Source organism: Pelmatolapia mariae, linkage group LG2 (genome assembly GCF_036321145.2).
Source record: "Pelmatolapia mariae isolate MD_Pm_ZW linkage group LG2, Pm_UMD_F_2, whole genome shotgun sequence".
NCBI lineage: Eukaryota > Metazoa > Chordata > Actinopteri > Cichliformes > Cichlidae > Pelmatolapia > Pelmatolapia mariae.
In genome coordinates this window covers 23,143,955-23,170,018 of record NC_086228.1, presented here as the reverse complement: position 1 = coordinate 23,170,018, position 26,064 = coordinate 23,143,955, and the positions used below count along the sequence as shown (strand labels likewise).

The 26,064-nt window shown below is 37.6% G+C and overlaps 1 protein-coding gene across 3 annotated transcripts in view; it reads left to right on the top strand.

Moving 5' to 3' along the window:
• Nucleotides 1–20,734, top strand: part of fgf13a (fibroblast growth factor 13a) — a 91,754-nt gene extending 71,020 nt beyond the window's left edge. For all 3 annotated transcript variants that reach the window (XM_063495070.1, XM_063495051.1, XM_063495061.1), the window contains 3 exons: nucleotides 3,592–3,695; nucleotides 13,776–13,974; nucleotides 18,793–20,734. In XM_063495070.1, the coding sequence (XP_063351140.1) occupies nucleotides 3,592–3,695; nucleotides 13,776–13,974; nucleotides 18,793–18,929 (440 nt within the window). In that variant the 3' untranslated portion in view covers nucleotides 18,930–20,734. The remainder of the gene's footprint in view (nucleotides 1–3,591; nucleotides 3,696–13,775; nucleotides 13,975–18,792) is intronic.
• Nucleotides 20,735–26,064: the final 5,330 nt, after the last annotated feature.

Below are 26,064 nucleotides of genomic sequence, written 5' to 3'. Positions count from 1 at the left end.
TCCACTTGTTTAGAAGACCAAGTGTGGCTGTTAAACCAGTGGCACAAATAAGACATACAAGTCTCACAGAATAATATGGATTTTTCCTCCAATATTATACAGTATCAGATATTTTCTTGTGTTGTATCACAACTAAGAAAACCTACTGGGAAAAACAAGCACTACAATGAGACAACTCATTTTTGGGGAGGAAAGAAGGAGAGCATTTCACGGTTCAGCATACACACTATTGTCAATCTTGTCTTAGCAGTAATGCATTCATACCTCATTTTTGTAAACAGATTTAGATGTTTGAATCCATAATTTTAGATACTCTAAATCCCAAAGGGTAAACTAATTGGCACGGCTCCTAATGTGTAACACATCAGTTATGTCGTACACAGTCAAATCACATCATGTTTTTGCAGCTGAACACAAGAATCTTATTTATTATTTATCTAATTCAGCCTTTTGTTTTTTTTAAAGTAACCCACTTTCCTCAACCAACGAGTCACTAGTTCAACACTAATCTCACCATAGAAGTGCCTTACACTGTTGTCACCACAGCTTCCTTTTAAGCTTCAATACTTTGTCATATTGTCATATTCAGGCTACTCTAATTGCTGTCATGTTGCTCCCAGAATGAGTAAAAGAAAGTATTTAAAATTTGACTGTTCTGTGACTTCATGGCTGTTATTACGTGGAACTTAGCTTGCAAGCAATTGTGAAAACTATCCCTCAGGCCTCCTCGACCTTCTTACTCCATATTCCTCTGTGCAGCAGGAAAGGTCTGTGAGTGGGTGGTAGACCTATCATCCTCTCCAGCGTGCTCAGGTGTTTCTAGGATCTAAGAAGTAATTGAGTTTCACCTCTCGAAAATCCCCATCAGTAAACCAGCTGGTAATCCTTCTGAAATGAAGTAGAGTGCAGATGTGTACGTGCGCATCGTGGTGGGAGTATCGTGGCAGAAAACTCAGTTGAATGATGCAGTGAGAAGGGTGCAATTACAAAGACAAGAACAGCAAGAGATTTTAGAGAAAAGGAGCCATCAAATCAGGTCAAAATGACAGACAAGGAATAGTCGATGCAAAATTGAATTACACAGGTCCAAAAACAATTACACAGGTCCAAAATCAGTAAATCACTAAATATATATTTGGCAATCATATTTATCAGCTTAAATGCATAAGTTAGAGTACACCTAAAAATACTGCAGAAACTCTGTAGTAGGTCCTACGTTTGAGCTGTATAGAACATCAATATGCACCAGACTGTAATTTTTACGTCTTCAAGATAGAGCGTTATGATTTTTAGTGCCATCTTTTTGAAAGCTGCATTAATGATGACGGTCTTCATTTCTGTTTGAGAGGGGATGCATCTTTAGCCAGACAAGTTAATTAACAATTTGACTTAAATATACTACATCTAAAAATCTCACTGAGAATTGCATGAAAGAAAATCTACCATACAAATGCAGCATTCAGCAGCAGTGAGCAAGAGTTAGAGTTGTTAGGAGAAATAAACAGAAGGTCTGATTATATAATGAATAGATTAGAGAAAAAGTATGATAACTGTTGTATAATATGGACATTATAAACTAGACTTTACCAAAGTACTTTATGAGAGCTGCTTATATTACTTGTGATTAGCCAAGTCACCATCTAATTCATGTGTCATTTTAAATGGCTGGAAAATACACTCATGGGATGGATTATTTGAAACATGTCATAATAGATATTATAATAGACAAGTATGTGAGCAGGTCCAAGAGTGAACGAGTCATGCATAATTCAGTTGTTTGCCTAACAACGGCCCTGCTAGTGCTTTTCTTTCCAAATGTCACCATTGCAGTGCTTCTCAGTGGCAGGCGTCACTAAGAAGACTGACAGGATGGTTGGATGTGCACCCAGAGGTCTTGCATGTACACAATCATTGTTGATGGAATGTCTTCATAATCAAATTACTGAAGATTATGGTAAATGTCTCCTGATTAATGGCTCCAAGCTCAGAAACAACAAGCCTAATGGGCTTGTGACTTTTTACTCTGCAGCTGACTCAACTACACAAGCACCTAAGAATGTCTCTGAAAATTGTGGATGCATGGAAGAGCATCCACCATGCATAAACAAAATTCATTAGCATTAAGCAGGAGGATAGCTGGGATAGATGATTTGAAACATGTCAATAAGGATATTAGAACAGACAAGAGTGTATTTTCGGAAGAATACTTCATGTGGTGACTAAAGATGGAAACAAAAATATGGATTAAAAGAAGAGAAGGAGTAGAGAGAGAAGAAAGAGAGAGAACTAGACAGTGACTGGTTCTGGGACTTTTCACAGGACCAGAAATGACCTGAAAATGCAGTACAAAGTAAATATATCACACATGCCTTTGAGCATTGTATATAATAAAAAATCCAGAGAGAAGGGAGTCAGTAGGGTTTTTTTTTATTAAGAGCAAAAGAAATAGCCTATCATAAAGCCCCTATAGTGTGCTTTGCTCTAAGGACTTTACAGATCTACTAAGTGGCTGACAAGAGGATCTATAGTAAGGAAGCGCACTGACTCACAGCTCAACTGACAGAAGTTTACTTTGTCTTCTCGCGTGTCTAAATCGAAAAGTTCTTATAATGTGATAACATAAACTCTTGACACTCAAAAGGGGAAATTTAAGAGAAATATTATTTTTCTATGGACTTTACTTGCTTTATTTAGTACCATCAAATGTTACAACAAAAACCCACAGCAGTGGCAGTGGAATTTGGGAGTGTGTCCAACAATAGTCAGTACAATAGGCGAGAAGTTTCCTTTTTTGGGAACAGAAGCAAGCATGGAGACTCTCAGGTGGACATTCATGTGCTTTCCTCTAGTCAGCCTGCGGTGTTCAGTGCCAGCAACTTATGAAATCTACACGTGTGCGCACGCACACACACACACACACACACACACACACACACACACACACACACACACACACACACACACACACACACACACACACACACACACACTATACAGGCTAACACTAATTAGGTAGAGATATACTACACTCAGCAGCCGGGCTGCCGCTGGCTCTGTCAACCTCACAACTTGCTTTCAGCCCTCCGGTCATAGACAGGTTTTTGTATATTTGTGTGTGTGTGTGTGTGTTTGTATGTGGTCTATGCATGCAAAGTTATGCAAGTTTTTCTTTTTCTTTCTTCAATGTGAATGTAGAATTAGCAACACAAGAGCTAAAACAAAAAACATATGGTTGCTTTCTTTGTTACCATTACCAGTGGATTCTTCAATGATTCTCAATGATTGCATTTTGCTGTACTGGCTGTGCTTTGACTACAGTTACTAAAAACAGCATGACATGTCCTCCTGCACTTGTGGCCATAGTAACCCCATTTACTGTTAGATGACATTGCTGCTGTAATATCAGTGAAACAATAAAATCATAAAACAGTATTGTAATTGGTTTACATTTACATTTTTTTCAGTACAACTTCAAACTTGTACCAAAGTTGCATTTTTTTTGTTATTTACCATATATGTTGTTTAACATAAGTGTACTGTTTGCAGAATAAATTTGTTATCATTTGTTTCTCTTGTCCAATCTCTTTCTAGCCATGTTCAACCTTATTCCAGTGGGGCTACGAGTTGTGGCCATCCAGGGGGTGCAGACCAAACTCTATCTGGCTATGAACAGTGAGGGCTACCTGTACACATCGGTAAGACACATCATACTAAGCCTGACTAAAAAAAAAACCCCACAACAAAACAAAACAAAAAATGGTCTAATTTAACATGAATAAAAAGTTCAAGGAGTGTGTAAGCAGGTTCAGCAGTGAAAAAGTGCATAATTCAGTTGTTTGCCTACCTAATGTCCCTGTTAGTGGGTTGTTTTTTTTTTTTTTTTTTGCAAATGCCACCACCGTACTACTTCTCAGTGGCAGGTGTCACTACGAAGACTGACAGGCTGGTTAGATGTGCACCCAGAGGGCTTCCATGTACACATTCCATGTAGACAGAATGTCTTCATAATCAAATTACTAAGAATTGTTCTTTATGGTAAAAGGTCTCCTAAATAATTAATGGCTTCAAGCTTGAAAACAACAAACCTAATGATCTTGTGACTTTTTGCTCTGCAGTTGCTGCTGACAAATTATCTGTTACACATTTTGGAAATAATGAGATGAACAAAGAAGACGATCAAACCTCCTGGCCACTCTGTCTCTGGCCTGAATGTACTCTTTCACACACACAAGCACCACTTAATAAATAGGTTTGTATAGAGCTGACACCATTACTTTAAATTGGAAATTGGCAATAAAGCTAAAACCTTAAATGTGAAAAGAAAATATTGACAGTGAAACATTAGTACCGAACAGCATAAAAGATGTAGCCACAGTCACACATCGTGATTAATATTTTGGCCACTGTTGATTTTTTGGAGCCACAAGTGAACTTGGACGGATGAAAAGTGGAATGCAAATTTATCATTTAATGTTTGCTATCTTGGTTAGCAAGTTGCAATCATTACTGTATGGCTACAATGCATAGTCAGATATATCAGCTAATTGGTGCCAAGTAACAAACTAAAGTAACAAAATACTAAAATTTCACTCACCAAAACTAAGACACAAACTTTTTAGTTGACTGTACCAAAACAAAAGCCATGACATAAGTCACATAATCCATTAAAATGATCCTAAAGGCACTAACAGCACACAGATTAAGTCCACTTTAATGATCATCCCATGAAAAGGGAAACTATCCATAGAGCCAAAAATATCTTCTGTACCCGACGTAAATATAATTCTTCAGCGCTGCTAAGCTGAACATTTCAACATGAAAGTCTGTGGAGTCTGATTACCATTTGTAGAAACTAAACTCCAGGTTTTTCCACTTTTGCAACTCTGGAGGTTTCTTCTTGGTACTGAACAAAGATTTGCTGGTGCTTTGGTGTGAAGGTTAAGTGGTGGTGGGAGGGACTGAAGAAAGTTTGGCAATCCAGAGATAGTTTGCATGCTGTTTACGACATACTGGGACATTCTTCTTAAGCCGATATCAGCCTTAAGCCTTTGGCTCCCTGACAAAGCAATTGCTGCTATGAATTCATGTGGAACTTCCAAGCTGCAAGTGTGTCTGTTTGTCTTTGCAGTTTTTCCCCCCTAAAATAAAATGGATCAGGCTTAAAGTTTGCTTGACTAATAAACATATGCACATTTTACAGAGATCCACTTGAGCATGAACTAACATTAACTCAATTGTGTTTGCTAATTAACCCATAGTAAATGGTAGATAAGCCTTTGATATCCCCCTTAGAGGCCAGTATTACTGCTGCTATACAATGTCTTACAAACATGTAAAATATCTGGCAGGTTCAACATCCAGTAAGGCAGAATTTAGTATGTGTACATACAGTAAATAAACTGGTTCTTATATAGTGCTTTGCTATTCTACTTGAGCACTTAAGGTACTTTATAATACGTTTCATTCACCAGTTCAGTCATTTGTTTCTATGCCAAAGTGCTTTCTATGTAACATTCACACACATTCATGCTTTGACGAATCAAGGTTCAGTATGTTGCCCAGGGATACTTTGGCATACAGACTGGAGCAGCCAGGGATTAAAGCACCAACTTTATAATTAGTAAATGACCTGCTCTACTGCCTGAGCCACGACCAAGCAAGCAATAATGCTATCTGGCAAATTAAAAGTAAACTATAACCCAGTCAATTTATATGTATTAAAACAAAATGATTGGCCTGTTGCAGAGGTGGCATTGCAAAAAACAGTTAGATTCAAACCAGCAGCACTAGCAAAGACTTAAACTCATTTGAGATGATATGAATATGACCTTTTAAAAAAATCTACAGTCAAGTGAGAAAGTTTCAACAGCCTTCAGTCTTTACTGAAAGTCTCTGAGATACTCACTTTATTTATTAAAATATTTTCTTACCATTCTATCAGTTTGTAGGCATGAATATATCCGTGCTTTAGGCAGACATCAGACAGGAAGAGTGACAATCTCTCTGCATTATGCAAATTTTATGCAGATTATATGGAAATTGTGCTCTGGCTATCCCCTTCTATAAACACCTTTCCTACATGCCAAAACATTAACAGAAGTTGAAGGAAAAAAACCATCACTGAGGAGAAACTGTCTGCATTAAAAATAATGTTAGCATAAAAATAATGACCTCAAAAAACAGACTGAAAATTAAAAACATAACAATAGTTGTTATATGAAAATTAACCCTCTGGGTTTGATGGACGCGCCGACGCGTCAAAATAACATGACTGATTTAAGATGACACAGCAACAAGATGCAGCGACCCAGAATCTCCATTTCAACTTTTTCTGAACAAAACAGTGGTGTTTACAGCAGGAAGAAACGGTAAAAACTGCGTTTTCTAAGGACAGCACTAGCAAACACTCTCAATCTATTGCCTTAGATTGGCATAGTATGCATTTTTCTACATTTCAGTCTTGGTTACATGTGTTGTATTTGATTGCAACAACTCTGTTGTGAATTTGAAATAACATTTTAAAACACATTTACAAAATAGACTATTTGACGGTGGTACTGCTGGTTCTGTCACTTCTATGCAGATGATATTCATTTATTCCAAACTTTCTGACCAGGTTTCCTGAAATATCTGACTGATGCCTTCTTGTTGAACTCAAAATCCAATTCAAAGTCTATATAATCACACCAAGAACTTTCCACTGGTAAGACATCTGCATACATAATGAGTCATTACAACACTAGATGGTGTGTAATGTAATTTTACCCCATTTTTTTCTCATCCTGGTGAGATTCTGGCTGATTCTGGCGGCATGATCAGTGTTATAAGTGAAAAAGATGTTGTGGGATGATGTGAGTTATATATATTTACATCTTTTGGGGAAGCAAGTATCCGGATCACCATATTGAAAACTCAGTTTCTATCCAATGAGGGAATCCCAGGGCAAAATGCTAAAACAGTATTTTACATATACTGTTTTATATGTAATAGATATAAAGAGATATAAAAGAGCTCAGATGGAACAGAGTAGTTTTTTGTTTTATTTTTTGTTCTTTTTTAAATTGCATGAATGCAGATAAGTATAGGGTTGTTGATTTTTCTATTTCAGCTAAATTAGAGATGAAACTGAAGTGAATGGAAAGCCAGCTATTAGTATTTGTGTTGTTGGGATAGCTGCTCTGGTAAAGTGTTGGCTTCTAGCCACACGTTAAGCCAGGAGTCAGTTATTGTAGGGAGAATCCTAATCAACAGTAGAACAGCAGATAATGTGCTCTGGGTTGGGAATTGAGTGGTGCTGCTATATTATAGATATAGTTATATAGTTATTCTGCATTCATTGGTTTGTGCATAAATAAGTGTGGAAATATGTTTGTAATAAAACAAAGGGGATTCCCAAAATTTATATATAGGCAGATTACAGATTACATTTTAGACACTAATATTATTTTGTCATTTATTATAAATGTATATGCATTTTAGATTCAACCAGTCCTCTGCATTTCCTTTGATCCCAATAAGTGAATACCTTTTTGAGCATAGACTGCTTTGCCTCCCTGTGTATTTGATCATACATTACGACGTGTTCCGTACATTTAGGAGCAGAAGACATACACCAAGAAAAAGGTAGTGTGAGAGAAATGAAAAGTGAGAAAAAAAAGAATGCACATGTGTGGGTGAGACAGAATGCACCGGTGAAAATATATTCATCTATCAGTGTTAACGTGTGGGAGAGGAAGATCCAATTAATATGTAGTTTACTTTACTATCCTCTATTTTCTGTTTGCTTCTCTCCTTTGTCAGAATTAATGAAGCATGTTTTGCATTAGAATTCGACTAATATTATTAACAAGGAATAACTGTTGTTGGTATAATCTAAAAGAATCAACAAAAACACGCAGTTACCAACTCACTGCTTTTTAATATGGATAAAAAAAATTGCTTGCTGATATAGTTTAAGATCTGCAAGCATGTTTTTAGATCCTGAGCTAAGGTGTGTGCACATATCTCATGAGGTGCCTTAGAAGTGCTGTTATTAATTTCCTGGTGGGTCAAATTTGAATTAGTGTGAGTCACTATGGCTCCAGTTGAGTCTCGTCTAGACTGCTGTGTGTGAGCATACGTGTAAAATGGAGAGGTCAGGGCTCTTGGGGTGAAGATATTTATCAGGCAACTAATGAAGTTTATGACATTTAAATCTATACAATGGTCATACATTCTGTGAAGTCCTGCATGCTCATTTAAAAAGTGCCAAAAATGTAAAAGTTAAAGGACAGATCATCAGAAGAGTAGGTTGGAAAAGAAAAAGGTTCTTTTTGAAGTCTCACTTACTATTTTAGTTTATGTTTAGAAATGCATTTTAACTCAGAATATTTTCCTTCAGAGGCCATTAAAGGGCATGTTTTATTCTTTAAAATGTAACCACAACATGTGTTTGTAGTAAAAAAAATCTTTTCTCACTTTTCATGACAATCTACTGCCTGTGAGGTTTGTGTCAGCAGTCACAAATGCAAGCTGTCAGCACGTGAGGCATTCAAGAGTCATCTGTAAATTGTAGTTACAGAAAATATCCCGTGTTACGCTCTTCAGAACTAGCACTGCACAGCAAATAAAATTACAGACAGAACAGTATCAAAGAAGTGTATTATGTCCTTGTACATTATGTATTTGTGTTTTAGTGCGCTCCTGTTTGATATGTGGTTGGCGCTCGCCTTTTCAGCTATTTAGCAAACACAATGCCTTTGGTAAATAGCCACTGCTGTATGGTTTCACTCCATTGAGCTGTGTCATTAACTACTTTGTGCTGTGTGTATGTGCTTGTAAATTAAATGTGTACCCTGTGTGGGTGTGCCTGTTTGTGTTTGGTATTTGCAAGGGTCTTTTCCACTAGATTAAAAATCTCAATTTATCCCCAAACAACTGAGCACCACTGGCAGTATGTTCTTCTTCTTTAGCTAAAGTAAAAAAAAAAACAACCTTTTAGTCCAGTTTCACTGGCAGTGAAAAAACAGTTTTAGTAAGATTTGCCTCCACTGCCCAGTCAGTCACTGTGAATTTATGTGTCTGCAAAGAACAACACTCAGTTCTGAATGCACTGGTATAATTGGTGTCATTTTTGTTTTGATATGGCAGCTGAATACGCACATAGCATTGATTTGGCTTGTCTTGTCTCGTCGAAATCCAGCCAGTATATTTACAGAGGAGATCAGTTCCATTATGCTAGTATTTCTCCTCCAGCTGATTGGATCAGAAAAACATTACTGGGCTGCAATTACTCCCCTGAAGCAAACAATTTAAGAGTGCATTGTAACTGACAGTGTTTCTTGACATGATTGCTTTGCTAATGGAATATTCATTTAACGGTTACCCATACCACTTTTGATTTGCTTGATTGTGTGTGTGTGTGTGTGTGTGTGTGTGTGTGTGTGTGTGTGTGTGTGTGCAGGTTCCCCAGATGGAGATTGTGGGTCTTTCCATGCATGTCAATGTATTTTACATTATGGAGATTATAAATGACAAGGAAACATCCTTTAGCACAGTATGTTTAACACTTCATCAGCTTTTAAATGTCTCCCTCCTACAGGCAGTTATTAGACTGTGCTCAGGCAATACTACCATGCCTTCAGCTGTTGTAAAACAGCAGACGGTTCTCTGTATGTAAATGGAATAAGACATTTCTATGCAATATTATTTGACAATAAAAGCCTTTTGTTTATAAGACTACATTTGGATAAGCTTGTGACTGCTGAAATGAGAGCTGCACTTTCTTTTGATGCAACTCATTTGTCGTTTTCAAAATTCAAAATGTAATAAACCTAAGTATGAACGCTGTGAAGTTTTAATAATGATAAAAAAACTACACAAAAAATTCAATTACTAACTAAGAACTACTGGTCTGACATCTTTTTAGGAACATAGAGTATATGGATAGCCAACCTGTGAACCACAAATCATACAATTCAATGTGTAATTAATGAACAGGAAAATATTTTTTGAAAATGTGTGAATAAAAAGGCACTCTTTTCATGATAATAAATCATGAAAAGATAACCTTTAATTCTCCATCTCTATTCTGCCTACCAGGCATGTCAAAGAGCATGCTAATACAGAGAGGGTCTATAAAGTTAAATAAAAGCATCCTTTACAAAGCTTCTTTAGAAGGAATATATGAATAGACAAGGACTGATTTTTTTTTATTCCATTTGTATTAAATGCAAAAAATTTATTAACAGTTCCAGGCTTCATTACTAGGAACAAGGTAATGTACTAGCACAGCAGGGGTAATTGTCCAGGTTATATCATCTCTGTATCAAACACACGGGAGACTTTCATCTGATTTACTTCAGCCATTTCTGTGATCTTTAACAAAACAGCTTTTCTGAACTTTTTCCAAGTAAGGTTGCCAGCTGTAAAGCATTAGGAAAATGACTTTTCATAGCTGCACATTGAAAAGGCCATGCAGCGCTATGGAATCATTAAAGGTCTATTTAGCCAATCCACCATAGAGAAATGCTTTGAGAGAGATGACAAGGCTGATATTAATTCTATGCTGATAGTGTCCTGCTTTCTATTTTTAAAGTGATTTCCCCCTGCTTCGTCTAGCAGTCGAGTCATGATTAAAGTGATGCAAGATTTTCTTCTTTTTTCACTGGGAGATTGGTTTTAGTGAACAATCAACATGCTATTGACTGAAGAAAATGCTACTGGAGCGAACTCCAAAGAGTCTGAATGTTTCTGTCTATCACAGTCCTGTTAGAATAGAAATGGGGATCCCCTGCCATTTTGGCCCCTCTTTGCGTCAGTTTGAGCGAGGCTTCTGTCCAGAGATCGGTTCAGATACAGTTGTAATGGCCAATAGCCTCTCCTCCATTCTGGCTCTAACTGTGCGTGTGTCTGTATCTGTCTGTTTATCAATAGACTCGGACTTATTCTTCTCCAGGAGGAGAGTAATGAGCCAAATCCACATGGGCTCGTTATTAAAGGTAGAACAGAACTCTTGGCTTCAGAGTAGCTTGTTGTTCTGGTTCCAATTGCTGCTCGTGCATAACTGAGATGGCTGCTGCTCAGTCTTTCTACATTGGTCAGCCACAACATTAAGACCACCAGCATAATATTATGTACGTTGCCCCTTGTGCCCCTGCTAATGGATTGCCAGCTCAGGCTTGTTCTACTTCAACCCATGGATCCTTGGGCTCTGTGTTCAAAGTAGTTTTTGTAGTGCATTGAGTGACTGTCCTGCTGAAGGAGGCTGCTGCAATTGAGATATGCTGGTCTTTTCTCCTCCTTGAGGCCTCAAATGCTGATTTGACAAAACTTCTGGTATCTCAAAATTATGCACAGGGTGTCCTTTTCATCTGTGTCCTGACACACTGGTCTTAAGTAGTGAGAGAGAGGGAGGTTTCCAACCTAAAAGATGCATGGAAAAGGACCCTTGGCATCACAAGGGGGCATATTTTAACTTAAAAACAAACAAACATATTTTCTTATAGTAGGTGCTAAGATGCTAAGAAGGAATAATTATAACAAGTGGTAAAAAAAATAACAAATTGGAAAGAAAAAATGGATAAACTGCAAAAATCAGGAAGCAAACTCCAGTCTTTGGACTGAAAAACCTGTGACTTGCTCTGTAACCACCCCTCAAACCTCAAACCTCCTGATGTGGAGTTTCTAGCTCTTTTAAAAATAAAGCATGATCTTTGGGTATCCAGTATTTTGTGCCCTGAGACAAGAACACACTGAAGCCACTTACATAACTGCTTAAACTTATAGGCCCGCCTACAGCTGCACGGACATGACTGAAGATCTTACACTCTAATTTTTATTTTTGAAAGCTAGATGATTGTGATAATATACAAAGCAAAAAAAAGCCTTTAATATGTTTTCATGCATTTGAATACAAGATTATTAGTAACTCTGGTAATTGGGTAGTTCGACGCTACATGGTAGAAAGACACACACATAGACACAAAGTCGGAAAAGCCCAGAATGGAGGCAAGGAGAGAGACTAGTGTGACCTTAAATTACATAAGATATGCAGAAAAGAGTCTGTCTCTTATTGCAATGGTAGTGGAAACATTGATCTATCAGTAGAATTTTGGTACTCATGATGCTGAAGCATAACTGAGAACTAGGTCTGAGCTTACTGGATACATCTTATTAAGGTGATGTGTCATCATCTTTCTTTCGCTTTCACTCTGCTTCTTTCAGAGATTTTTGATGCATGGTCTGTGAAGGCTAAATCAGTGAGAGTGGGTGATAAATGAGCTTGGTTCTCAGTTACTGTAGCTAGGTGTAGATTTTATGTCTTGAGTAACTTCTGAGGCTTTGTGTGACAAAAGGCTCAGTGTGATGTGGTAGAGCTGTTTTAACAAGTTCAACAAATTCCAGTCTTTTGTGTGCTCTAACTGCCTTGTATACACGCTTCAAACCAAACCATCACACATGACATTCAGCCTTTTGAAGTCCTGTTACTGCTCACAAAAGTGACACTGTTGAACTGTTAAAAAAAAAAAAAAAGATACGCTGTTGCAGATGACTGTGTCTGGTAGTGACATGTTGTTTGTCATGCTCTCACACTGGGTTGCTGGCCTTGGAGACATGTCATCACTTTCACCTGTCATGTTTTTTTTTTTTTTAACTTGGATTAAGACTGTGTCTAACTCTTATCTGTAAGAGGCATCCTTATTTTTTACTGGTTATTCTATATATGACTAACTGTGCACATGCTGGTGTTTGCATGTACTTTATGTACTTCCATTTTCAAAGTGTCCAAAGAAGAAAACTCTGAAGCAGGAACAATCACCAGTGACTTGCCCTACTTGCCTTATGCACAGTCTTATCCACTGTCCCTTGATCTCTCTCAAGGGAAATTGTCTCCTAACAGATTAGACACTGTTTTCTGTGCTTACCATCCAAGCAGCTCTGCAAACTCTGCAAACATTCAGCTAAGCACATACACACAGATACCCCCGCCACCACCAACACACACACACATACACACACACACACACACTTGCACGCACACATAGGCACTTGTCCCAGGGGAAATAAGCCTCAGCGATGCTGTTGTAGCAATAATGAGAAAAACCCATACAAGTGCTAGATACTAAACCTAACTCAAAGGGCATATGAACACTTGCACAGTATGGAGTCCAGAAGATGAACTTCAAAATTGTACTGTCCTAAGGAGTCTTCCCACACCCAGTAGATCAGTGACAGAGAAAAGAAGTATTCAAAAAACCTTAAAAGATGCATGTGCAACTTCAAGTACACATAAAGCTCCCTAAGCCACCTTCTCACAGGAGTATTATCATTTTTGTAGATAGTACCTAAATGCATAAAAGTGTTTGACTAGTAATAAATAGGCTTGTCCAAACAAATCTCAACTAAAAAAGACAAACTCAGAAAGATAATGATCTTCTCATACATATTTAACAGCTAGGACCAAATAAGAATATAGTATTCAATCTGCCTGTATGTTTTATTAATACTCTTCTATATCTGTCATATCAGTGTTATCTATGCTACATTCTTCACTACAGTAAATGGAACGAATAGATTTTAGAAGATTATCATGGCACATTAAAGCAGACGCTTGAAACTTAAGATACAGTTCTTGTCGAACGTGCAGCACATGTAGCATTATTAGGTTTCACTATCAAGTAATTAACTATTGTATTTCATCTGCTTCCATTTATAGATATAGTTTAAATTAACGTTAGATCTCGTAAACTACTGTTCAACTACCTGTATATCTGATTGTCCTCATCCCCTGACAGGAACACTTTACACCGGAGTGCAAATTCAAGGAGTCAGTGTTCGAGAACTATTATGTGACATACTCCTCCATGATATACCGGCAGCAGCAGTCGGGCAGGGGCTGGTACCTCGGTCTAAACAAGGAAGGAGAAATCATGAAGGGGAATCATGTCAAGAAGAACAAGCCAGCAGCCCACTTTCTTCCCAAACCTCTAAAAGGTAGGCCTTTCCAGAGCTTTTACTTTTTTACTTTTCAATACTAAGGTTCAGAATATATCTGTTATATGATAGGAACTAGTTTGTGGAATGTATTATCCATACCTGGTTGCATTAATGTTCTAAGTGGTTATATTCAAAAGTGTAAGAGGTAACAGTAGCTATTATTAGTGCAGTCTTCCCTGGAAATGAAAAATACTGACAAGTAACAGAAATCATTTGTTTTCAAGAAAGAAGATTTAGAGATGGAAATATGCTGGAAAGGTGTATGTTTCTACTTGTACCTCATAATTCAGCTGTATCAGAGAATACTGGCATATAATCATGTATGTACACAACACTACTTTGCAAAAGGGTTGCTTTTCACAAAGGTATCAGTTTTCCCATTCAATTAGCCCATTTTCATTTTATTTATATTTTAGACCTCTGTCGATATTATTGGCTAAAAACTAAGTGCATTGTTTTCTATATGGCTCCTTTACACTAAGCATTTTCTTCAGAGAATTTTACATTAATCTATTCAATAGCTTCCTCAAGCTGGTCACACTCCATTGCAGGCACAATGCGGAGCAAGGCTGATATTTTTCACTAGCAGTCCCCATGCAGGACTGTAAATTCACTGAGAACCCCACCCATAAAGAATATGTATGTGGTAATGTGGCCGTGAGCAACAGAGGAAACAGGCAACAGTCCTTTCATCTTTGACAAGACACAGATTTACCTGTCAGAAAGAAGAGAGAGAGATAGACAAAGAGAGAGAGACTGTTTTCTTTTTAGTGAGACAAAAGAAAAACACCCTGGGTCTTCATTTTTTGTCTCAGTAAGAAATCAAAGGCTTGCAGTGCAAAATACTCAAAACAATGCAGAAAAGAGGGCAGTTTCTTTATATTGTTGACTGTTGAGTGCAGTTTAGATCTTGTCATCTGGTTCTGTATTTTTGAGCTTTAAAATAATGATCTGAATTTAGATAATCAAGTTTAAATATAAAAATTTTCTTTTAAGGATGTGCCAAAACTATGACACGAGACATGTCTTGAGTATGAGGGAGTCTCTCTGAATGTTTACAGCTCTTGTTATTAAGTGTCACTGATGCAGTTGTGAATTTTTAAAACAAAATTGCAGTCATTTGAGAAATTGCTATGACAGCTTAACATTAATTTTACCAACATAACTCATCATAAAACTGTCATAAACATGGCAGCATGTCAAACTTACGTTAATACGTTAGCATTATATTACATTAAATGTGGTACATGGTTGGTTTTACACTGGCTGTTTTGGAAAAAAATTATGTTGTGACACATATTTCTTTTTCCTGTACAGTTGAAGAACTTAGATTGAATATTAAATCAATGGTAGTCTTTTTTCCTATTAAGAGGCATTTAAATTTTTGTAGCATTCTTAAAAAGCCAGATATTCCCCACATATTGTATTTCACACTAGTCTCTGAAATGCACTGGCTGGACCAACCTTTTTTTGGGTGGGTGTCTGAAGTGTGATGGTAGTACTGGTGATGATAATTGCAGCTTGAACTTGGTTCAGATTGGTTCAGAACCACCGCCTCAAAATGGGGAAATTGTTCATATTCATACATAGTTTGTAGAACTGGAGAAGAGATAGGTTGTTGTGCTTAGCCTTGAACTCATCTTTGATTTGCTGCTCAAATTTCATGTTTGAGATTGTGGCACATCAGATGGTTGCACATGAAACACAGTTATTGGCATATTCTGATGTAATAGCAGGCCTTTGTTCCTGTAAAGTAGAAATTTTCACAGTTCAGTTTATTTTCACTTCAGCTGAGTACACATTTGAAAGCAAAAGACCAAGAAGCTGGTTGGAATGTTGAAGCTTGACTTTGACTGAAAATTTCATTTTTCTGTGTTTTCAGCCAAATTGGGATTCTGCTTTGACATTTTTTCATTTTTATTTTTTATTTTTGTAGACAACCTGACACTTTACAAAAATGTTTTTGTCCAGTGATAATAGCTAGCAACAGCAACAAGACACAATGTTTCAAATTTTCCTTTTTCACCTGCTAAACATTGTCTCTGTCAGAATACAGTCGTGTGAAAGTTTGTTTGGCTCTTAAACTCTGCTTAATTATCCAAGTGCATGTCCTTGGAACGTCCTTTCGCTGGCCGTATTCTTTACTTCAAACAATTCGATTGTCATACAATGTAAACTTTGCAAATAACTGACAAAAGTGAGTGAATAAGGAAGATTTTTATAAGGACTCAGCTGTTATGCACACCTCTTAAAGTCAAAGATATTATCAATATAAGTGTGCATTTGCTTGCTTTAAGGAAGTTGTTATTGTTAATATGCAATCATAGACAGCATAAAGTTGGCCATCGCTCGGGTGCTGGTGTACCTTACTGGGTTGAGCAGGTGACCTATAAGCTCTAGGGCTATTGCAGATGCCTGGGGTCAAATCTGCCACTCACCCACGTTAAATCCCCCCCTAAAATATTACGTTTTTAATGGCAATAAAGAACCAAATCATAAAACATCAGATATTCCTGGCCAAATCCCTCATCTTAACACAAAAGAATACCTTAGTAGTATATGAGGAATTTTGTTCAGTATTTCAGCTGCAGTAGAGTGCTTTATATTCCAGTTTAGAGTAAATTTTTTCATTTCTTCTATTTGCTGAATCGATGGTCCCCCTTCTTGTGTCTTTAGGGAAGCTTCCCCAGCCAGCATCTTATTAAGAACCCATATTTGCCCTCTGAGATCGCGATAATAGCTTTTCACCTTCATTTAACAGGCCATCCAGAGGGTCTCAAACACACTGAAGAGAAATAGCTGGTGAATGATTGGCTTGCTTTATGCTGACAGACAAATACAGAGAAAGAGAAGAATTGAATAACGAGGATAGATCGAGGCTATGTGACACAGTAATTGTAACTGATACCGAAAACTATCGACTGTGGCTGCATTTTAACTTGGAGAGGAAATATAGCGGGGGTTTTTTTTTTCTTTTTTTCAATAGCAAATATAAAATGAGACACTATTGTAATACTCCTTCTTGTGTACAAACTTTAAAGTATCCTGTAGTGCACAATATTTACTAAATCTTCATTTGAATTTCAGATGTAGCGAGTTGATTGGAAATAACTTTGCACTGGAGAATTTGTTAGCAAATCATTCAGAGGGAGAAGTGTTACAGGGCACCAATTAAGAATCTGTCTCAACACTGGCGATGACATCTCTTTCAGACATTACTCACTGCTCTTCTGGTTGCACTCTGTGAGCCTCAGCCTACAGACTCTCATACTGTGTTCCTCTGGATGTAGTGAGTTTAGCTCGTGTCATTTCAAGTCCAAGTGGAAAATCCTCTTAAAGCTGTCCCAAAAACTCCTGATACATGAAGCAAACACCTGCTTTTATGTGGAGTAGCATCTACTAGGTGATTTGTTTGGAGAAATGTGAAAAATGACAATATGGTTAGTTCTGGGCTTTTTGAGGTTTAAATACATAAAATAGCAGAGGTGTTGAGTATAGCAATGATCTAGTACCGTAATGTTGAGGTCAGTCACTTATCACTGTAATAACAGAATAGCCTGCTGTTACAAACAAGACTGGAACCAATCAGCAGTTTCCCAACTGAATCCTCCCAATGATTTATGTTTTTATACAAGGATGGGCACTGGATTGCCGCTGAAACAAAAAATGCTGGACTAAGTAAAGTGTCTGAAGGACTGGGTTTGCTGTTTCAGCCACAAACTCCCTGAGGAATGAACATCAAATAGCATGCTAGGCAGAAGGATGTTGACAACATCCTGAAACCAAAGACTATGAACCTCAGATTACTGATATTTCTCCTGAAAAAGGTGCTGTTAAATGCAGACTGGACCAGTGCTGCACACACAGCAAAGCTGAAGCACTAGCAACTCTTGAATTTATAATGTCATGCTGTGAATATAAGATTTTTCTTTTTACTTCAGCACCAACAGGGTCTACTTGATTCAGCAGTTTGGAGGGAATTATAACATGGTGCCAAAAAGTACTTGGACAGATAAGCTGAGAGCAATCTTCCATAACGTCACAAAATATTAGATGAACAGATTTTTAATGCATAGAAAAGACTAAGACAAATAAATACATTATTTTGTCATTTAAACAATAATATAGCAGGTAGTTTTATGTGTGTGCAGAAGGATGCTCTCTTAGCGATACTTGAGCTAATTTTGAACCATTATTCAACTGACACGAGTTTTTAAAATGTAAATCTACTCTTTATTTATCAAATTTTAATGTTTATGTGCTAAAATAGTGCAAAAACAGTTGTCAGGCATGGCAAGAACAACTGCGGTGAGATCACAGAAAACAAACAGCACAGCAACAATAACATGCTATAAGTAGATATTATCTGTTTTTTCATACCTTCCTGGGTACATGATGACATTTATGTTTGAAAGTAATGAAAAAAGACAAGTTTGGTATTTCTGGTGATAGGAGTAATTATAGCTTATGATCTGATTAATAAGCTGACTAAACAATTAAACTTTGCTATCCTCCCTAGCTGCCACCTATTACTGCCTGAGACCGCAGTCCTTAGCTGCTGCACTTCAGCTGTGGTAGCGCCCCTTTTTTAGGCTATTTGCCATAATGGATGATGTAATCCAGCATGGTGAGACAGATAACATCTCATGAAATTAGTATGTTCGGCAGTATTTTGATTTGGAAATATAATGGTTGTAGGGAGGCTATGTTAGAAAAAACAGACATTTAACCAGTGGACAAAAGACTGCCTCTTTCCCTAATATTGTTAAAAAAATGTCAGTTTGCATGATTTGCATTTTTCTTGTGTTTTCACAGTTGCAATGTACAGAGAGCCATCTCTCCACGACTTGACAGAGTTCTCCCGCTCTGGCAGTGGCACACCCACCAAGAGTCGGAGTGCCTCAGCAGTCCTCAACGGAGGGAAAGCTGTGAGCCAGAACGAATCAACGTAGCCTGGTAGCCCAACCCAGGCCTGGGGCCGAACCGTGAAACCTTACCTCTAGCAGAGCATGAATCCAAGCAGACTTGTTTCTCCGATCAGCGGTTCAGGACTAGCTAGGACAACAAATCACACATAAACAACCAGACAGCGTCAATCAAAAGCACCTATCATCCTGGTCGGTCATCATCAAAACAGTATCAACAGTAAGAAACTTAACAGCACATAGATCATTCTGGACTTAAGGAACTGATTAAAACGTTATTTTTGGGCTTGAGGTTTATTGACGACCTTAGACACTCTATTTTTGTGATGATTGCATACCAGTTAGCTCATTTTTATCTTATTTTGGTAATTAATTTACTGTGCACAGTAAGTTTTCTTCATGCAGACACCAAGCCCGCGTGCATCTGTTAGACAGGGACGGGAAGTTAGACATGCAGGTGTTCAGGGCAGTCAGTAATGGTGCTGGTCTACAAGGTTGCAGTGGTACCGTACAAGCCCTGATCTCTGTCTCATCCATGCTTCTGTGAATACAAAGCCTATAAACTCCCTGGTATGGTACAGCCTAGTGCTACTGAGACTGTGGCCAGCCAGATGGTAGCTCTCCTGCGTCCTAGTGCACACGCTCAGAGACTGAGCTCCCTAGCATGGGAAAATGAAGCCTATGTACAACTGACCTGAGATATAAAGGGCAGTGTGGCTCTCTTGCAGTTTTACCTTTTCCTTTATTTTATTTTTTTAAAATTTGGAGATGCCACAGCTGCACCTTAGTTTTTGCTAATTTTCTGAATTAGCTGTGAGATTTTGTTTAATAACTGATTATGTTCCTTCTTGTTCTCTTCCCTTGCCATCGTTAAGCATTTGCATCTTTGTTCATTAATGAAAAATGGTTCCAGCAAACCAAAGACAGAAAAAGAGTGTCCCTTTAAGCCGCTGAAAGCCAAGTCAGTATAAAAGCAAAGCTGGATCTTTTTGTTTTTTATTGTACATTTTTGATGAGAGAAAGCAAAGGTTTGTGAAAAAAATAAAAAAGGCAAAGGAAGTGATTTTAACCACTTTGGAGTTGGCAGCGTGCTTGACGTGCTTTTTGATGATACACTCGATGACTGAGGTATGAAATGACTATCCTGTGTCCCCATTCCCTTCTGTTACCACAGTGTCACAATGTCTCTAGCTCTTGTCCTCGTAATCGGTTCCTCCCTTTGTGCTTGTGTCATACTTCGAAACCCCAGCCATCCTTTTTTGTCGACTTCTATTGACTGATACACTTCACCATAGGATGGTGAATGACCCTTCCCAGGATGCTTGTTATGTGTTTGAGTAACTTATTGTGGTGACAATATTTTCTATATTAAAAAAAATACTGTGGACTTTTAGGTGGCTTAACATTTTATAGGACACGTCATATTTGTAAAAGTGAAGAAAAAAAAAGATAAAGTCATACAAAAATTAACATCTTCCCTTTCTTGCACTGGGCATGTACAAACACATATGTACAAAAAGGACCCTTTTGTGGGCTATGTACGCTTCCCTTCAGCTACATAACTTCCTTCTGGTACATGCTTCTGGGAGACTTTCTTTTCTTGGTTTCCTCTGGAGGTGGTCTTTATTAGGTGAACCTATCTGTTGCATGGGAGAAGGCAGGGAAATTCTGGTCTAGAGCTGCATGATGTAGGCTATGTGTATTAACCCATGTTGGATCATGTGTTCCAAACTACCAGACAGATACTCTGATAAAACAACATATACAGGCAGATATTGTGGCTGTCTGATAACTTCCAGTTGTTTATTATTTGTTGTATACACAAAAATGCACTGAATAAAATATTTATATTAAGATATACTTTTAAAATGTGTCAGTCCTCTTCTTTGTTCAGTCGTTTACTTCATTTATTACACTCATTAGCTATTGCAGTCATACAGAACACTAGATTGTTACAATTAAACAATAAATCTGTGTTTTATTGTACCCAGAAATACATTCACCCTTGAGAAACTCTTGAACATAAACTAATTCCTGGCATCTTTCTAGTCTGTGAACATCAATGTGTCATACCTAGGTGGAAAAAGCCTTTAATTGCCTCTGAGTGTTACACAGGCCTAAAGGGCTCATTCTATCAAAAAAAAAAAAATCAATATCTCTTCAACGTGGTAGAAGACTGCGTATTTGGAAATTGCTTAACAGCTGTAACCTTTCCTGTTGCCTGAATAAGTGCTGGTTTAGCTGAGTAAAATTATTAGGTAAGTAATACTGCGTTTGCCTTTTTCCAAGGAGCTAAATATGAGTTGGTCATAGTAAAAATGATTCAAAAAGTCTTTACTTAATATTAATAACAATAAAATATCCATCTATCCATTCTCTTTCACTTATCCTTAACAGGGTCGCAGGGTTGCTGGGATAATCACCTAAGGCAGTTAAGAAAACTAAGTTAGGGAAGAATACTCCAAATGACGGCATTACGGTGTGTTAACCTACCAAGTTTATTTGTAATATGATAAAACCTCTCATTATGAGAAATGGCATCTTGCTTAACATGGGGTCACATTCCTCTGATTGCAATGTCACATGTCAAGATTTTAAAAATGAACTTACAGAAATTCATACTCTGGGATAAAGTTTAAGTTCTGTAATTATACAACACTCCAGGAGCAAACAAGACTTTTTCTGGTTATTATAGCCTATTGTTCATCTTCAGAATAAGCTCTCTCGTCATCCTTGGAGTGTAAGTGTTAAAACAGGCATCAATCTGGTCTTTGGAGACTACCTCATTACGCCCATTGCCATCAGAGACAGGAGGACTAATAGGCTTCTGTAATATGGGCCCTGATATGAGCGACTTAATCGTTCATGTAGTTTGACATCCCCCTACTCCCTTCATTTCCTTTGCCCATCTCTAGACTCCATTCATTAGTATGGGACAGTCCAATTCATTAACGGAGGCTTCCGGCTTTGTTCAGAGATGTTGATCTGAAAAGAAGCCACTTTCTCTCTTTCTCTCCTTCGCAGGCCAGTTACTCTTATATTCACTTGGATAGACTAATAAGTCTGCATGGAGCCCCCTCAAAACAGAGCAATGCATGTGTCTAATTCAAACACAGCCACACACATAGACTTCAAGCAAAGCCATTGCCACTTCAGTGTATAATCATTTGAGATTGTGAGTGAGATCAGGCAGAAATATTCTGTCACGAATCAGCCAGAGCTGATGGAGCTGTGATATATGTGATCACCATGTACCTGTGAATGCTATAACTCATTACCCTTTATCACTTCCACCGCAGGCTGACTGGCTTCCTTTTTCTCACCCAGTCTCTCGTTTCAGTTGGTCTTTGTCATTTCCATCACTATTGTGCTGTCGCTCAGTTTTAATTCTCAGGCAAACATTAGTTACGCAAACAGAAATTAAATGAATGTCACTATAATGTGCTTCATAAAAACCTAATGTCAGGGCTATTTGTTATTAATGTGCATATTACTGGTTACTACTCATTAGTACTTCAAAATAGCCATGAAAACCCTACAAAACATATAGAAGATATGCATTGATCTTTAGATTTACCAGTTTTATCCATTGCGATTAGACTTTCCTTTGTAACCAAGGTTACTAAAGAATACATGTGTGGCGGCTCGTTTATTGGGTGGGGAAAAAAAATTCTACCCAGTCAGGAAGCCAACATATGAAATTACTCTTATTATCAAAGTTCTTTTTTTCTCCTTACATTCTGCACACAGTGTTACTTACAGCAAAATGAGTTAAGTGCAGCACAGACAACTGAATTTAATTGACTCGCTGGTGGAGAAACCTCCCACGAGGGACAGCTGCAGCTCCTCGTTCTCTGTTTGTGATTTTGCTGTGGACAATTTACAAATCGTTTACTCAGTACAATTATTTGCAGATGAAATGGGTAAATGGAAGTTATGCTTTGTTACGAAGTGGTCTATTTTCAAGCTAACCTATTTATTTATTTATTTTTAACAGGTTGAAATTCCTGAGAGCAGACTAAACCAAAACAAAGTAAGAAGCAAACTGTAGATAACGCACTTGAATAATGCTAAGCTATATAGCTCCAAACCCTGGCGATATTAACGACGAAAGAGGCTGGAGTGGGGAAAAAAAGAAAATGTTATAGAAAAGTAACAGATAAATAAATACATCTGCTAGCATGAGGAAAGAAAGTTGTGCATAAGACCTTCTGAGGAAAAACAGCAGAAATGACTGACACTTGGGTTTAGTCATTGTAAAAACACTATATAGTCCTGGCATGCATGCCTGAGCTTTCACATGAAAAGCAAAACAAAACCCAAAAAGTGTTTATCAGGTGGCAACAGTCAGAAACATAAGCTGACTAACATTCTGCAGGCCTTCATCTCATACAAGGAAAAAGCGTCAGGTCGAGGAATTAAATTGAATGGAACGCATTGCTGCTAACCCTCAATGTGCCAAACCTGCCAGGCCCTCAGCACCTCAGTGCCCTTTGAGAGCAGAGAATCCAAATAGAGTTGGCTGCTATTTTGTCCCTCTAAAAACCTCTCTTCCATCATCCTCCCCATGTGCCCTAGTAGGCGCAGGAAAAGCAACAACTTCATTCTCAACATTTTACCCTCAGCAGAAAGTGTCTCACACCTCGGCTTATCAGTGCTACCACCGTATCAGAGCACCAGGGATAGAAAAGGCAAAAAAGACACACTGCCCACAGAATGTACGCTGAGAACACCCACTACAAATAGCACCAGACACCACCATTAAAGGTACAGTGTTGGTATTGTGTAGCGTCTTCTTCTTAATTTTATTTGATATGGATTGTTTATGGAGATAGGAGCTGGAAAATAAGGTAAAAGTAAATTGGTTGGATGAATGCACCACCTCCAGTCAATGGTAGCAGATTCAGTGAGCGTTTCTTCCTGTTAAAAGGGAGTTTTTCCTTCCCACCATCACCAAGTGGTTGTACATAGAGGATCATCTGATTTATTTCTTCTTTTCTGGTTTAATATTATGGGTCATAGTTCCTACAGAGTGCTGACAATTTACAGTAGTTATGCTGAACGCCAAATTAGATCGAAAACATAACTCCTTAAAAGTAATATTCCCCAGTTTTGGTGTCTAGTACACTGACATCAGCAGACAGTTGTAACGCCTTGGTGGGGCTTTCTCTTTTCCCGTCACACTTCTTAAATATGTTGAACCATTTTTTTTGTTTTAATAAAGTCAATAAATCCACATCATGGTCATTGTTCAATTAAATCAAATACAGAGATCAAGTGCAAAAAAAGAAAGAAAGAAAAACTTTCATACTTTTAGTTTAGACACTTTTTTTTTTTACAAATTATTCTAAGATTCAGGTAGCTCTTTAGATTTGTATTCAAACCCTTAATATCTTACAGTAAGTAGCTGACCTGAGTTAATCTGGAATTACATGAACAGAAAGCTAATAGGATGATCTTAGTTACCAGAGCAATTCTGGCAAGTTCTTAAATAACCTTGGAAACAACCACACCTACCGAATATTACCGAAAAACTGTGTTGCTACTTTCAAGGCTAGCAAACAGGGAAATTGTGTCATCATCTAAGCTTTTAGTTACAGCATAATGCATTTTTTCAGAATTAGATAACAGAATTAGACCACACAGTATGACAAATTACACAAAAGCTGATGGAAAATCCATTTTTTAAAACCCTTTGTCCCATCTAAGCAACGTTTGTAAAATCCAGTAATGGTGTATTAATTTGCACATCTGTCTGCTGTACATCATGACCTTCCGGATGTTTTACCTGGGATCATTTGCACTGGGTTTATGTTTTGCACGCAGTCCACCTGTATGTCAAAGACTGCATAATACATTATGAGCAATTAGACTAAAGAGAGAAAAAAAGATGGTCAATGTAGCATCAGAAAAGCTCCAAAGCGATTTAACCCACCAACAAGAGTCACATATTTCAGTCTCAGTCAGGAAAGTCAGATTAACATAACCATAATCCAGACAAAGAGAACAATCCATTATTTCATGAATAATCTCCAGTTAGTAACACTGAGCAGCTTTGGATGTGAATTAGGGACAATGTAAGGAGAAATCAATGTTTGGCCTGCCACACAGTCACACCATATTATATGTGCATACATGTGTGGGTGTAAATGTTTGTTCCAAGAGGTAAATGCACCAGTTAGCAAAATACCTGATTAGTTCTATAATAGGAAGAAAATTGGAGGCACCAATGTTTGCCAACCTCCCATGTACTGCTGGGGTTATCTCCTTGTTTTGGTCATGCCAGCTGGTCTTTTGTGTTTTTAAAGTGTTTATAGCAGCATAGGAATTTCAATTTCAATTTGAAAATGTGTAATAGCGTAGTTTTATTTCAATTATAGTCAGAATTAACATAATTTTGGTCATTTTTTTAATGCTGGCCAGGTTAGTTTCACAGCAGTATTGGATCGTCACCTCACAGTGATATACTCCATGGATCCTTCCCTGTGCTTGCATGGGCTCTCTCTGGGTACTTCAGTTTCCTCCTCCAGTCCAAAGACATGCATGTTAAATTCACTGATGATTCTCAATTGTCCATTGAGTTGAAGTAGATGAAGGCTTAAAGCATATAGAATAAAACACCACATGAAAAGTGCTTTGAGTCATCAGTAAAATGTGAAATGCTTATATAAATGGGAGTTGATACCGTTACTTCTATAGCTTATTTAAAACTGGCAGTGAATGGCATTTTGGAACATTTGAAACACGGAAAGTTTAGTTTAAAGCGTGCTACATGCAGCTGCAACAACAGAGTACAGGTTTCTGGCATACCTATTCTCAAGGCACAAGGAAAACTGGATTAAGTCTGAAGGGGATAAAAATCCAGCAACACATGCACAAAGAATAACTTTATATAAGCTGTAAATAAAGGTGGTACATTTCACTTCTTAAGGTTCTTAAAGTCCTCATTAATGTGATTTTATATTCCCAGCTTTAAGATATTATAAGAGCGCTCTTTGAAGTGATTTGAGAATTAGTTAAAGTTAAGTTAAAGTTAAAAAAAAAGTGGAAATGGAACAAATAAAAAAGGGACAGGAAACCCACATAAGGTCAATACACATAAGGAAACACTAGATTAGCAATTAATCCACATGATCTTATTATTGTTGCATGTGATTAGTAT